Here is a 14,992-nt window from a genome sequence, read left to right as displayed (position 1 = left end):
TTTCAGGACAATTAGGGGAATCGAGCGTAGTAGCGTTCACACTCGTGATCTGCACCACTAACATTGTCTTCACGTAGGGAACCTAACGTCCTCAATTCCGTGGCATTTTATGCTTTTCAAGTGCGAAGCCCTTTCCGTTCTAGGATGGAAATGGTACCATAGTATTTCCTTGCTAACAACAACACTTTATGTGAGATTTCAGAAACTCATAGTAATGGATGGAATTTCTGAATCTCAGAAAAACATCGATGTTACACGATGTAAATTGCATATTCAACTCGCGTGCAAAATGTATGGCTGTCAGCTGACTGCTGGGGCGCCTTTTCGCACGGATTGGAATGCATAATTAATAAAGAGCAATCGTACAAAAGATTGTGTTGAGAATAGTTCTCAACAGCATCTTGGGATCCAGCACAAGTGAGTTTGTATAAGTTTTTTGGCTTTTGGCGAGTAGAAAGAACTTTCTTTCGGTTTCAGAAAATGCGCCCACTCGAGCTTACTGTTATTACTTTCTTGGTAAAGTTCACGAGCTTTTTACAAATGTTACAATTCCTAAGATTGCAGTGATTGTGCTATAATTTCAGGTTGTGACACTCTTCGTCACAAGCAGCAGTGCTGGTTTGTTTTTCTTTTACTTTTTTTTACTAAAAGGAAATATGGAGAGTGAGCGTTGGCAAAGTTGACCTGAAGAGGTTGCTCACGTCACACAAAAAAAATCAAAAGCGGCTGTCCTTCCATCTAAATCCGGATCAACACCAAATATATTCAGTGGGGTTAAAACGATCTGAGCCGTGCAGCAGTTGCGCAAACGGCTGTGCTCGAGGTGACGCGGTGAAGCCAGTGGTTGCAATCAGGCTGGGGCTCCAGTTAGATTCGATCATATTTCCAGTTCGAGTCGAGTTCAGCGATAGTCCCCTCGATCGCAACCGTTGACTCTGTATTCCCGCAGAGACCTCAGCACCGTCAGTTCGTGATATGAAGCCCCTATCCAACAGCACCACACTTCAAGCGAGAAATTTGGACCATACCATACCGCTTCCGCTTTGTTCTTTGATCTGAGCTGTGTTATACCGGCTTAATGAGCATGTCTCAGAGGGATTTACCGGTTCGCTTTTCGCGGCTGGAGCGGATATAGTGCAGTCGGCAAAAGGTTCCGTTGTATCTGCACGATCGACCGACGACTCGACACCGCCATAATGCCAAGCAAACTTTTAACGATTTCGCGGTGGCGCACCCAACTGGCTGATTAACGCCAGAAACTAACCTTAACTTTTATACAGCGGCTGCGCACCGTATACGATACTACATCAAGAAACATTCTTAGGAATATTTCTTGTCTACATCGGCAACCCATCTCTTCGAAGAAAAAAACCATAAATGAAACGGTGGTTTGTTCCAGCAAGAAACTGCGGGACGAACGAAGTTTATGATTCGTGCGTGAACCCAAACTGCTACGGCACATGCGGGAACCTCTATGTAAGTTTCTTCTCTTGTTCATTGCGCACTGACTTGACATTGCTGGGTCAAAGCTTGTTGCTGGGGTCAGTGGTGCCGGCGGGGATCCACCTTGATCCTAACCGAGCAGTGCTCGAAAGTTTCTTACGCAACTGTACCGAACTTCAAATCGTTCTTACTTCACTGTACAAACCTTTTGTAGCAAAAGGCTTTCCGCTCATGACGTAAATTTGGAGAAATTGGTAGATGGTTTGCTGTGACACATATTTTTTTCCCATAAATCAAAACCACTTTTGAACCATTCATCAATTAAGAATTAATTAATTTTATTTATTAATTCATTAATCTATGTTAATTACGTTACACTTTGCTTAGATGGAAGAGAAATGCGAAAAATAGAAAGAAATTGGAGTTGTGGTGAGAATTCAAATAGAATGAATTTCATATCTTGTCTTATACCTATGAAAAGAACTAGAACTAGGATTACGCGGAAATTGTCGTGTAAAAAAGAATATAAGTGTACCGAAGTGCTTAGCGGACATTCCCCATGTGCTTATTGCCGAACGAGATGCTTGTAAATACGTGCTCAGAGTATAAATTGGTGCTTCGTTGGATTTCACTTACATAGGGCTCCAGCATCGGAACTCATATTTTCCTAAGATACTCATGCTCAGTATTTTTGTGGATTTTTGTACACTGCTACCTATGGAGAGATAGTTGAAATCAGCACCAAAGCTTCGCTAATTATGGATTTTGGCCATAGAAATGACGTATCCATGAAGTGTGCTGGTAATCTCAGCAGACAAATCCAGGTAGGATACGAAGATGACGTGGTTTCGCATCTCCCATCCGGGAAATCACCGGTTTCCAAATCGGAAATAGAAAGTTGTAGAAGGCCTTAGAGCGCATAAAGCTCGAAGGTTCCATTTCTTAGGAATTTTTTTTTTCTGAGAACGCAAACGATTCGGACATCTTCCGAATACTAAGTTTATAGTCGTAAAATCAAACGTCTACAAAGTTTTTGTGACCGATTATACTCTTATTTTTATAATTTACATATAATCTTTTTTCAGCCATCCTGCCCCAGAATTTGCGGTAAAGGTGGCTGCAGGTGTCAACAAGGTTATGTTCGTAAAAGTAAAGGAGGCCCATGTGTACATTGGTCTCAGTGCTGAAGTGATTGCAAAAGCGCATGAGCAAATAAATCTTTGTTCACCTGCGAATTTTAGTTGTTTACTGACGTCAAGAAAACTCCACATAACAACGCAAAAGGTGCGAAGAATAAGGGAAGAAGGAATTAGATCTCAATTCCAAGAAAAAATCTCTTCTGGATACAGTCTTCGACAGCCAACGACGTACCGTTGATTGACTTTACACGTAGATACAGTTCTATTTGCAATGTGTTTTGACTGTTTGAAGACTGTCGACATCGGGAGTCGCACCATTAGGTGAAGGTGACTAAATGCCATCATGGCACTGAGAAATAATTTCGGTAGGTCTTCCACTGAAATACTCCATACTCTTAGACATCAACTCCGCTTTTCTCTTCGCTGTGACAAGGTCATCTAAACTGACTTTAAAATACTGCAATCTACGCTACTGAAGTTCCTCGCGAGAGGAGATGTCCCAGTGTCCGATAAGGCACTCACAACTTGGATTGTTGATCTGAGTTCGATAAAACAAATATGGTAGTCAACGGCAATGACTTGCGAGTTCAGGACAGTCACTGGCCTTTTTTGTCGTAGAGCGCGTCTGTATCGTTTGCATTCCCTGCGTACTGAGTTAGCACTTGCTCGGATCCGGTGGCATCCTTCACGGTGTTCATCTGAACCGCATTGTCCACCTCTCTACAGATCACTCCACTCGAATACAGTAATGCAATGAGGATGACCCTCATCGGATGTGCGCTGACGGACAACGGTCTCAAACGGCTGAAAACGAAACCATCACTAAAACATTGAACAACTACAAGGTATATTATTCTGGAGGAGTGCAACAGCGATTCGAAGCATCATATCAAAGCACCACTGTCTCGTAAAAACATCGCACAAGAACTCACATGAAAACCTAGGAAGAGTGATAATATTTCATGAGTGATCATGATCATGATTTTTATAATTTATTACATATGTTGTATTGTATGTACACTATGTATGTACACTATATTCTATATGTATATAGTGTACATACATAGTGTACATACAATACAACATATACTATATGTACACTTTTTTTAACCACCTAACATTTTAAAGTGATTCCTTAACTAGTTATCGCTATGAATGTGCTATAAACAGTGAAAATTGCCAAAAACCAACCACCGGAGAGTAGCACTCTGGAGTAGCACAAGACAAACAGATTGGGTGTATCATATTAAAAAGACAAAAAACAAAAAAAAACAAACACAAAAACACAAACAAGAGTGCAGAAGAAAAATTTATTTCAATACGAAAACCGCCGACCGGCAGTACTTTTTTGCTGTTTAAAGAAAGTACATCAAGAGAAATTTTACTGAGTACTTTACCACCGTTAACTGAGGAACAAAACAGGAAAAAGAAAGAAATAGAGAAAAAGAGACAGAACAGAAAAAACAGGAGAGATTCTTAAGTAGAGCAGAACTTTTGCGCTTTTCTATTTTTTTCTGCGCAGATAGGGGCACATGTGGAGCAGATAATGTTGCACTCAGAATAAAAAAGGAAACTCATCGGTTCATAACAAAATCAGTCCTTTTAGAAATACTGAAGCAATATTATTACCTGACAAGGAATGATTGATAAGTACAAAGATGAGGGAGAGTTAGGGGTCAATCGGGGAAGATATACGTAGGAAAGCTAGGAGATGAAGAACTTATAATTTGGTTCACGTGGAATTGAATGGAGCGGGTGTAGCGCAGTCGGTAAGAAGTTCAAATGCGGCTGCACCGATGGTCGGGCTTTGGTTGAATCTGGTTGGACACCGCAGAGAGTCAAGCAATTCTTTCATTTTTCCGTATTCAGCAAATTCGTACCAGAGCTGTATGGTGCGAGGAAAATATCACTTGATACCTGCCCCTGTAAGTCATTATAAATCTGCACGCGTGTTCATAAACATAAGTTAAAAGCGTTGACGCATCCTAAAGGGATCGATCAAACTGCGGAATTGTGTAGTCTTACCCGATCTGCTTAGTATTTTGTTGGTTTCACAACATTTAGTATCGTGTGAACAAGTTAGGCATAACGACAACAATATGATTAAAATCAAAAAAAATTACTGATTAGGTCTTGGTGAATATCTCAAGGTAGGGATGCCTAGAAAAACATGCATGGAACAGAATCGTCCGAAAAGTAACGCTAGTGAGCGTAGCGCTTCCTCGCTGCCTAGGTAGGATTCATTTCTTTGAGTGTTGTCGTGTGGCGGATTTGCCTTCTTAGCACGCGACAATAATCTGCTTGTATCCAGTTACGGTAACTCATCAGCTAAGAGAGTGAGAGCACGAAAATATGGGAATTATGTGAGAATAGCATTTCTATGTGCGGTAGCTGAGGGACAGACTTAAAGCGATCACTTCGTCCAATTCATTCTTATGCTTAGAAAAATATTATATGATCTTCAACAATGAGTGACCAACGCTCGAATATGTGGCTCCATTTGGAGCTTCTATTGCATTGAATTGCTTGTACAAAAATGTGGAACTTCGCATTTTATAGCTGCGATGTTCCTTATCTTAATGACATAAGTGGCTATCGAGACCAAGAGAAAACAATGTCTTGTGCATCGACCGATGTTATGAGGTAAATATTGCATTTTTCAGTTTGAAGCTCTGGAGACAAGAACACTTTTTCTACTTCCCCTCCTTTGTATTGTATTTTAAATATCAAAGTTCTTTCCACGCGTTTGGTTCCATACAACTAGTTATGGTAACGTTCTAACATATTTACTGGACACAATAAATAATCATTCATAATATTTTTCTATCACTAAAGCGTTATTGGATTACAATCCATTTCTTTGGGAACAAGCCTCGATGTTTTATTTGATTTTTTTTTGAGACTTTGTTTTGTTTGTGTTTTTTTTTTCGTGACTGATTGTGAAATTACACAAGTTGCACGCCTGAGCGAACATTGTAGACATCAGAACCACATTTTTAGATCATAACGTGCAACAACTTCGAAATTTACAATCAATCACGATAGAGAAGAAAATCTGTCTCTTTCGTTTTTGACTGGTGCTCTTTGTTTCCAAAGATGTCAAATTTCAATGAATTGTTGGAGATCACCAGCGGATGATCCAGGAATCAATAACTGTTCGCAAAGCTTAATTGATTATATGCATGTGAATCCCAAGGAAATGACGGGAGTGGTGAATTCACAAGCGTAGCATTTTGTCGGACAACTTGGGAACATCCTAGCTTCTTGAAGCATTTTCAGTGCACTACATTTCCACTATATTTTATCTGCAATATACAATATTTCCTTTCATATTTCCCGCCGATTGTTCTGATTGTGTTATAATTCACAGTTTGTTCAATTCGACTTTGATTATGGTATTTGATGATCCGGTGACAGACACATTACTCTACAATATACATCCCGAATAAGAATTGCCCCTTTATTAAGCATATGTCCAGGTAAAGTCGGACTTCAGACTTTCTGTGGTGTTCTCTTCGCTCCCCTTCACTGATCAATGAAAATTAATAGTAGTGGCATTTTCTGTGAAATTTGATTTGTATTTTTCTAACAACGCTTTCTTTCTTCTTTTTTTTTATTATCAGTTAAGGCGAAAGATTACAGGGTGTCGTTAGTCGGTTAGAGGTTCGTTGTAGACACATGGTCGAGGGTTCGAAACCGCCCTAGTGCTAACCAAGCCTTTCATCCCTCCGGGGTCAACAAATTGGAATCAGACTTCTCTTGGAGGATAGAAACACTGTCTTGATCATCGGCTGGCCCCCGCAAGTCATTGTAAAGGCCAACACGCGTTCCAAAACTCCAACGATTACGAATTCCAGTAAAACGCGTTGGCGCATCCCGAGTGGATTGATACGAGTGACTTTATCCTTTATAATTTGAAGGCATTACTCGAAGTTTTGGTTCCTATTTCACCCGACAGTTATCACATAATGATGTTTTAACATAAAATGACGTGAACAACATCATCGTACTGAAAGAGGTAACGTTCCACGTCATATCATGCAAACTGAAGGCTACAATTTAAAGGCATCACCCCACAAATCTGGGGTGGTGCGAATTTCACCTGGAGAATTCCTGTATGGGGTCGTAGATTATGGAGAGGAGGGTGATTCCGCCTATTTCTTCTTGATTGCCGTAAAAAACGGCCCGGAAGATGCGGCGCGTGCACCAGGCTGGCGCGCTCCTATCGAACTCCTCGTAAAAAATAGCGCCCTGGAAAGGTCGATGTCGTATTTTTTGGGCCGTTTTTTACGGCAATTAGGAAGAAATGGACGGAATCACCCTTCTCTCCATAATGGTCGACTCTGTATAGGAACACTCCAGGTGAAATTCGCACCACCCCAACTCCGTGGGGTGATGCCTTTAAGCAGCCGTCTGCATGCGTGTTTCCAATTTCTAAGGAAGGGTCTGACCAAAGCATGAAGGAAACGTGGGACGGAATAGATACGCGGTGGAGTACAATGAAGTAGAATCCAACAGATACAGTTTTCACCCCAACGAAACGGTTCACAGCGTCTCATTTACCTACAACCACATGTACGTGAAGTTAATGCGCGATACCCCTTCACGACACACACATACACGCATACACATATGCACATACACATGTGCACACACACGCATACACACATGCACACATACACACACGGACAGACTGACATTTATAGTATGGGCCAACACGTCCAGAAAACCCCACTTGGCGGAAGTGGATTGAAACGCCAGAGACTTTATCGGTTTTTTTTTTTCGTTTATACATTTATTTTGCACCATATGTGTGAGCAGAAACCTTTTACGGAGTTAAAGATGCTGGTGCGATTTACATGACTCTGTTTTAGACTCTCGAAACAATGGCTCCTTCTAATGATGGTACCTACTCTAGCTGGTTGTCCAACTATATTCGAAAGCAAAGCTAACGGTAACGTGCATTTTGAAGTTTTTAGGATCCTCATAACAAATCCCTTCATACAACGCAACATTTTAAAATAAATTGTACGAAAAAGGTAAACTTGACATGAGAGAATGAAAATAATTGCTCTCATTCAGTCTGGTGTTGTTCAAACACAGTCATAAAACAAATTGTTCAAACAGCGATATCAAATCCTTCCATCAACCAGAATGTTGACAAGATCCAGACGTATCTAGAGGTGCTCAAAAATTTACGATGTACCTTGCTCATATATAGTTTAATTACATGTGATTTTTCTTTTCAATAAGTGATTTAGAGCTCTCTTCTACCATATTTCAATGCAAATTCTGGGAAATGGCTTATCAGTGTGAGCAAATTCCATCGTGTTAGCGCGTAAGTAAATTTCAACTACACTAAAATGCTTTACGATTTTCTCCTCGATTTCACTACTCTCATTTATGAAGGACATTCTAAACGCATACCGGAGTTCGTGAGCGTTTATAAGATGGATTTGCTGGAAATAAGTTTTATTTGGGCTTACTTCCACATTTTCTTCCAGATACGCTGACGTTGCTGCTAAGAATCTGCAAACATTCTGTGCTTTGAACGAAAATGCTTTGAAGATTCATGTTGTCATTGTAAAAGTTGAATAAAATTGTAAACGAAGTGGCAGGAACGTTTCTTCAACTTATTGAATACATCTCAGCACATAATATACTTACTGCATTTTTAACCATCTTTTAAAACTTTTTCTTAGCACCCGCTTACGCAACAGCACCAAGTTCCACCAACAAAACTGTACTTCCTAGCAAAACAAGCATTTTTAAAGTGAGTAGATAGAAATGAAGCATGCAGGAGCCCTTAACTGTGATCCGTGAAGTACAATAGCATAGATCAGTTTATTCATTTTCTTGAACCTTTTCTTCATCAAAGTTCTATACATAGAGCGACGTTGAGTGTTGTCGCCCGTGCATATATGTTCACCAGGAAGTTGTACTGCATACAAAGTGACGTCTACCTGAGTAGCTCGGAAATAGCTCGAGCCACATAGTTCATTTATGTCAAAGGCAGCATGTCACAAAATTTACATGGTGCGGTAACGCCAGTGAGAACGCAGAGTTCGGGTTGTGGATTGCAGAAATGAGTCTGTCCCGATCTATTCCCCCTAGTCATTCAAAAAAGAACGACGTTAAAAACATCAGAACATTCACCCTTGTACACGCCCGCTCTCCTCAGCAGCCACTGCTTTCACTGGGATAGGATGGATGGTGAAGAGGTTTCATCAATCTTTGACGTCAATCTATAGCTCAGTGGCTGAGCGTCTGTCTCGTACACAGAAGGTGCGCGGTGCAATCCCGTGTGGAGTCAGTGGTTTGCGTACAAGTTAATGATTGGCCCTCTTCCTGCACGTAAACTGCTACTGAACAGGTAAGGATTGAAGTGAAGATCGGGTTCTGAAGGTGGTGGGAGGAACTAGAGCAAAAAGTGCGTGAAGGTTTGACATCTTTCAACACTCAGTGTCTGTTATTTCTCAGAGCGGAATTTAAATCATAAAAATAATATCTGCTACTAGAAGTACAGACATCTACAGTTCAATCAGAATCGAATTGCTTTCCAACTGCACTGGCGAGTACTTCGACTGCTCCAGTACCGTAAGTATTGCACTCAGAACGCGAAAAGGTCATGGAACACATCAGGCGCGAAGGCGTACATAGAGCACGCTAACAGTTCTCGTCGTTGAACCATTTCATTTGCATAATGGCTGCCTCTTTGCTTGCTTGCTGAGTCTTCGTGACTTCACTCGGATTACTACTTGGCCGGAGCTTGCATCGAAGACGAAGGAATAACTCGGCGAATGGCTCGCTGATCGTGGACCCGTGTGGGAGACTTTTTGACTTCCGACTTTTCCCCAATTGTGGCAGTCCTGTTAGAGTCGCGAGGCAAGTGAACAGCTTCCATAAAGCCTAATACAGCGGCCCTTTTTAGGGCAATCAACCTGTGAATACAAATCGAAAATGTGTGGATAAAGTTGTTGCATGCATGCTTAATGATCGTGGATTGCTATGGAATCCATTTTCGATTCTTTTTTTTCCTTGGAAGTAATACATGATATGACTTAATTATTTATTTCTCGTAATTTTTTTTGGATAAAACGTAGTTGGAGGTGGCGCCCTAATTTTTGGAAGTAAATAACTGAGTCAGTTTTCCCCCTTGTTTGGAAGACTTAGTGAAGTTGAAACAGAAGTGGTTCCAGCACTGTCTTCCTTTTTTCCTAGTAGCTTCAACCTACATGTCGTGGATACTCCAAGACTGATGCTTAAGTTTTAGGGCCCCGATTGGCTCAGCTACTCACCAGTGCTCCTTTTTCGCTCTCTGGGTGCACGTCACAGTACGGACACACTACCACAGTACGGACGAGTCGAAGTAGCCTCCACGATGACACAAAATGCAGTATGGAAGGTCTTTGCTTCCGCCACTCATATCTGCAGCTCGCCATCGTCCCACCTCGATTCCAACCGCCGTCTTCACCGACAAGCGTATGTCCACGCCATCCACTTCCGCCCAGGTCGCCTTTTATAATCCATCTCTTCAACCGCACAGCATCTAGCGCAGCCATTTACGCAACTGTCCGTGCTTCATGTCGTTTTGGCTCGGCTATCAAAAACATTCGAGTCAAATTTATCTGGACAAGACCGAACTCTCTCTTGTAGAAGTGAGGATTCTGGACTACTCTGCAATGTTGTGTAAAAATGCGTATGCGCCACTGGTGCCGCGAAATTGCGGTTGGTGTACGCGTCAGCAGCTTCTCACTATTTCTTCGCTGGAGATTAGGTTTTGCACTTTTTGAGTTGCATGGTTCAGTTTCAGTTTTCAGTTGAAGTATCTACCGTTTCAGTCTTCTTTATTCTCATTACCTTATCGTAGTCTCATGTTAAGTGTTTACGCTATTGTTCTCCTTTTGAGTTCTAAATTAATCTCGTTTTCTAAAATTTTAATGTTTTTTTTTTTTGCGGGAAATCTGTTCTTGACATCCAACCTCCTCTTTCCTGGCCATGTGTGCTATTGGATTTCCTCAATTTTGATGAAATCCATGTTGTTTTTTCTTCTCTAAGAGCATCACTTGTGACGTAGGGGCAGCTATGTTTCTGCTCATCTCAGAGCGTGCTATGTTACAGATTTCCGTTCAAGCTTTCCGTAACGACTTTGTTTCAGCATGGTGTTAGCTGATCTTGGTCGAAAAATCCGAAATGCCATCGGCAAGCTCGGTCAAGCAACCATCATCAACGAGGAAGAGCTCGATGCCATGCTCAAAGAGGTAATCGTCAACGGTGTCAGATCAGTTCTTTTTTTCCTTGTTCAAGACGTAATTAGTTATCCTTGGTGTTAAATATTACTTTCGGCTTTCGTCTTGGTTGCACTGGAGTCCCTCATACGATTTTTTTAAGGTTTGCATGGCTCTTATTGAGTCCGATGTTCATATCCGATTGGTAAAGCAGCTAAAAGACAATGTAAAGTGAGTACAGCTCTCAGTCAAAGTTGTGCTATTCTCTGAAAGTTAAGGCAGATTATATGTTGTTCTAGGAAAGCAATCAATTTCGAAGAAATGGTCGGTGGAGTTAACAAGCGGCGACTGATTCAGAAGACTGTATTTAACGAATTATTGAAGCTGGTGGATCCTGGCGTCACGCCATATCAACCTAAGAAAGGACAAGCGAACGTGATTATGTTTGTTGGTTTACAAGGTTCTGGTAAAACTACGACTTGTACAAAGGTACGCAGCTGCTGCATTCTGGGGCTCTGTTACTTGCCGATGTTGAACTGACTTCAGATGGCTTACTTCTACCAACGTAAAGGATGGAAAACTTGTTTAATTTGCGCTGATACTTTTCGTGCTGGAGCTTTCGATCAGCTCAAACAGAACGCTACTAAGGCTAGGATTCCATTTTATGGTATGTGTCTAGTGTTCCTTCATGTTTCACTGATTCAGGTTTATTTCCCATAAGTTCTAGGTGTAAGGATGTAAATTTACAACTGTATCATCTGTGTAGGTTCGTACTCCGAAATGGACCCAGTGGTAATTGCCGCGGAAGGTGTGGAAAAGTTTAAGAAAGAAAACTTCGAAATAATCATTGTTGATACGTCTGGTAGACACAAACAGGAAGCATCATTGTTCGAGGAAATGCTGCAAGTATCGAATGCAGTGGTTAGTCCTATCTTCCAAACCAGTTATCAAAACAGTTGAATAGAACTTCAGTAGCGTTCTCGTTCTTCTTGTTCCATTATACATTTAGAATCCTGACAATGTCGTTTTCGTTATGGATGCCTCTATTGGTCAGGCTTGCGAAGCGCAAGCACGTGCCTTCTCCGATACTGTCGATGTCGCTTCAGTAATCATCACTAAGCTTGATTCTCATGCGAAAGGTGGTGGAGCGCTCTCTGCGTAAGCATATCCTTTATCTCTATCCTTATATCTCTTTATTTTCGTTTTCGACCTTCTAATTTACACGAAATTTCCACTGCAAGTTTGCAATGCCAGTCTAATCGAGTAAGTCAAGTCTTCGTGTACTCTGCTTATAGCTTCCACTGCTAGTAATTATCTAGCGCAATACAGTGTTTATCTTCTGTTACTGCGTTCGGGTAAAATGTAGTTTGGAGGTGGAGGGACTTAGTGGCGCCCCTACTTCTCGAAGTAAGTAATTAAATCAATCGGGCTCGAAGACTTAAGCATTAGTCTAAAAGGATCTATGAAATGTAAACTAAAGTTACTAAGAGAAAAAGTAAGTTGAAGCGTCGAGAAACAAGGGCGCCACTGAGTGGCACCCCCTCCTCTCTCTGCCCAACCACATTTTCCCCTGCGTTCTTCTTTTGCCGTTTTTTTTTTCTTTTCCATGAAAAGTTTTGCAAGAATATTTATTGGTCCTATCATCTAAGTTTTCACTTTGAAGGATATTTGCTTTGTCTGACTAAGCTCATTCTAGTGTGGCTGTAACCAAGTCCCCGGTTATATTTATTGGTACTGGAGAGCACATCGATGACTTCGAATTGTTCAAACCGAAAGCTTTTGTACAGAAGCTTCTTGGTATGGGGGACATCGCCGGTTTGGTGGATATGGTCAACGATATTGGCATTAAGGATAATGAGGAACTTGTCAGCAGATTGAAACACGGTTGGTGAATATTCTTCAAGGGTTTTTCTAGACTTTTTCTCAGAGATTTAAAAAAGACATTAGCTCCAATTTACTCTACACATTTCTAGGTCTCTTTACTCTTCGCGACATGTATGAGCAGTTTCAAAACATAATGAAAATGGGCCCATTTAGTCAAATAATGGTATGGCTTCCATTTTGTTGACAACTAAGTTTGCTTCCCAAATGCATCTTCTTTTTAGAGTATGATTCCTGGATTTGGACCTGAATTCATGACGAAGGGGAACGAAAAGGAGTCAGTCGGTCGACTGAAGAAGCTTATGACTATTATGGATTCGATGAGCGACACCGGTACATTAGTTTGATTAAGCTTACTTCCTTCTGCTTCAAATGAAGTTGTTCAGAGCTTGATCATCCTAAGGCTTCTGAGTTATTCACAAAGGAACCTGGTCGTGTTATTAGGGTAGCCCGAGGGTCAGGTACAACACAGGCTGAGGTATTTCCTTTTCAAAGCACGTTTTACTTAATTAAGTCAGGGAATCTTCAAAACATTCTTTTATTCTAGGTTCGTGATTTATTGAGTCAGTATAAAAAGTTCGCAGATATGGTAAAGAAAATGGGGTCGATCAAAGGCCTGTTTTCGGTATGTGTTCTTTTTTTACTACATTTTTTGCACCTGTCTTGATCTAGCATGTCCTAATGAACCACAAGTTTAGCAGAAATTCAGGTCTTTAACAAGAGGTTCACATGGATTTTTGCTCTATTTATTGACGTGACTTCGCCATGCACTTCGTAGAACAGCACTTCCTTTTTTCATAGTACCGTGTTATTTATGTTTCCTGTGCGACATAGGTCTCTTCAGTGAAATGAAGAATAATGAAACCAAAATTTGAAGATGGAATGCGGTTTGATGTTAAAATCAGCGAAATGAAATGATGTTGGCTCATGATTTTTTGTACGGTCGTATTTACTTGTTTCCATCTGATAATTAAAGGCATCACCCACGAATCTGGGGTGGTGAGAGTTTTAGGCGAGTAATGCCTATACGGGGTCGTAGATTGTGGGAAAAAGGGTGATTCCGTTCATCTCTCCCTGTATCAGTGTAAACGGAAGACCGGAACGGCTTCTGCTGCAATGCGCAACTGTTGCGCCCGCCCCTCCTCCAATTTGTCGAAAACCAACGTTTCGCATTGCAGCAGAAGCACTCGTAAGAAACAGCGTTCCAGTCTTCTGTTTACACTTATACAGGGAGAGATGAACGGAGTCACCCTTTACCCCACAATCTACGACCCCGTATAGGCATAAATTGCCTCAACATCTCTGAAACATAGCCTCAGCAGGAACATGTGTCAATATCCCACCGATACCATCTCAACCATTTTTCTTTTATATTCTAGGGTAAAAACGGGGACATCAATCCGAAGAATGTTAACCCAGCGCAAATGATGAAGTTGAACCAGCAAATGGCAAAGATGATGGATCCACGTGTACTCCAGCAAATGGGTGGTATGGGTGGACTGCAAAATATGATGGCTCAGCTGCAAAAAGCAGGCGGTGGTAAAGGCGGTGGATTGTTCTAGTGCTCTCACTATTTTCTTTCTGAATTACTCAGTCTATTATTTCTTTTTGAGTCTTCACCTTTTAGCGTTTATGGCATCATACCGTATTGTTGCTTCCACTTCCATGAAATTTCTGTCTTTTTTGTGTATTCGTTTCCCTTTTTTGTAGGTCTTATTCGGACAGAGGGAAGAACTTTGGAGAATATATCAGTGGAGGATATTTTTTTTCACCGTTGGTTGTTTCATATTTCTTACATTCTTCTCTTGACGTTCCTAATGTTACGTGCGAAGAGAGGTCTAGCGCTGTGATTTCTACTCATACTTTTTTGGGCCATCAGTATATCCATACGAGAATTTCGTGATGTACATAGGAAATCGAATGGAATACTTGTTTTATTCACGCTTCATACTTCAGTATGGTTGTAAATCTCTTCCAGACAAAATGAATAAATCTGCAACACGAAGTAGAGTGATTCATGTCCTTGTCTGTTATTTGCAGTCTTTTGTATCCTTAAAAACATACTTGCAATTATGTGCCACAACACATCTTTGCTATCAAGGAAATCTAAGGATTTGAGTTTACAAAGCGATTTGAATCTGATAGTGGTCTACAAGTTTCTAAAAATATGTTTTCTTGATGATTTTGTACACGTTGTTTTCGTCTTGATACAATGTAGGTGAATGCAGGTGTTGAGCCTCCTGTATTTTGGTTCTAATTTTTTTGTGAAGGGATCTTCAGTTGAAAATATTGGCTCCCATG

At 41.0% G+C, this 14,992-nt stretch overlaps 2 protein-coding genes across 3 annotated transcripts; both read left to right on the top strand.

Annotated features, from left to right (window-relative positions):
* Window positions 1-109: 109 nt before the first annotated feature.
* On the top strand, window positions 110-14,253 carry RB195_001917 (uncharacterized protein; the record flags this gene model as incomplete). Of its 2 annotated transcripts, XM_064198915.1 has the most annotated exons (19): window positions 4,739-4,815; window positions 5,142-5,225; window positions 7,457-7,536; window positions 7,665-7,765; window positions 7,844-7,920; window positions 8,087-8,165; window positions 8,285-8,355; window positions 10,741-10,843; window positions 10,974-11,041; window positions 11,110-11,299; window positions 11,357-11,477; window positions 11,577-11,731; window positions 11,820-11,968; window positions 12,507-12,694; window positions 12,784-12,857; window positions 12,916-13,024; window positions 13,078-13,169; window positions 13,239-13,316; window positions 14,071-14,253. In XM_064198915.1, 19 exons carry the CDS (start codon window positions 4,739-4,741, stop codon window positions 14,251-14,253), a joined length of 2,079 nt encoding a protein of 692 aa, XP_064054797.1. The 2 variants fall into 2 exon arrangements, with proteins under 2 accessions (XP_064054796.1, XP_064054797.1); XM_064198916.1 differs by lacking the exons at window positions 5,142-5,225; window positions 7,457-7,536; window positions 7,665-7,765; ... (12 more) ...; window positions 13,078-13,169; window positions 13,239-13,316 and adding exons at window positions 110-161; window positions 9,461-9,467 and having other exon boundaries at window positions 4,713-4,815.
* On the top strand, window positions 481-2,630 carry RB195_001918 (uncharacterized protein; the record flags this gene model as incomplete). Its single annotated transcript, XM_064198917.1, has 4 exons — window positions 481-516; window positions 585-618; window positions 1,400-1,476; window positions 2,529-2,630. The coding sequence occupies 4 exons, from the start codon at window positions 481-483 to the stop codon at window positions 2,628-2,630; spliced, it is 249 nt and encodes an 82-aa protein (XP_064054798.1).
* Window positions 14,254-14,992: the final 739 nt, after the last annotated feature.

This window comes from Necator americanus, chromosome IV (assembly GCF_031761385.1).
Source record: "Necator americanus strain Aroian chromosome IV, whole genome shotgun sequence".
NCBI lineage: Eukaryota > Metazoa > Nematoda > Chromadorea > Rhabditida > Ancylostomatidae > Necator > Necator americanus.
The sequence above is the reverse complement of the archived record's forward strand: the minus strand, read 5'-3'. Positions and strand labels throughout refer to the sequence as shown.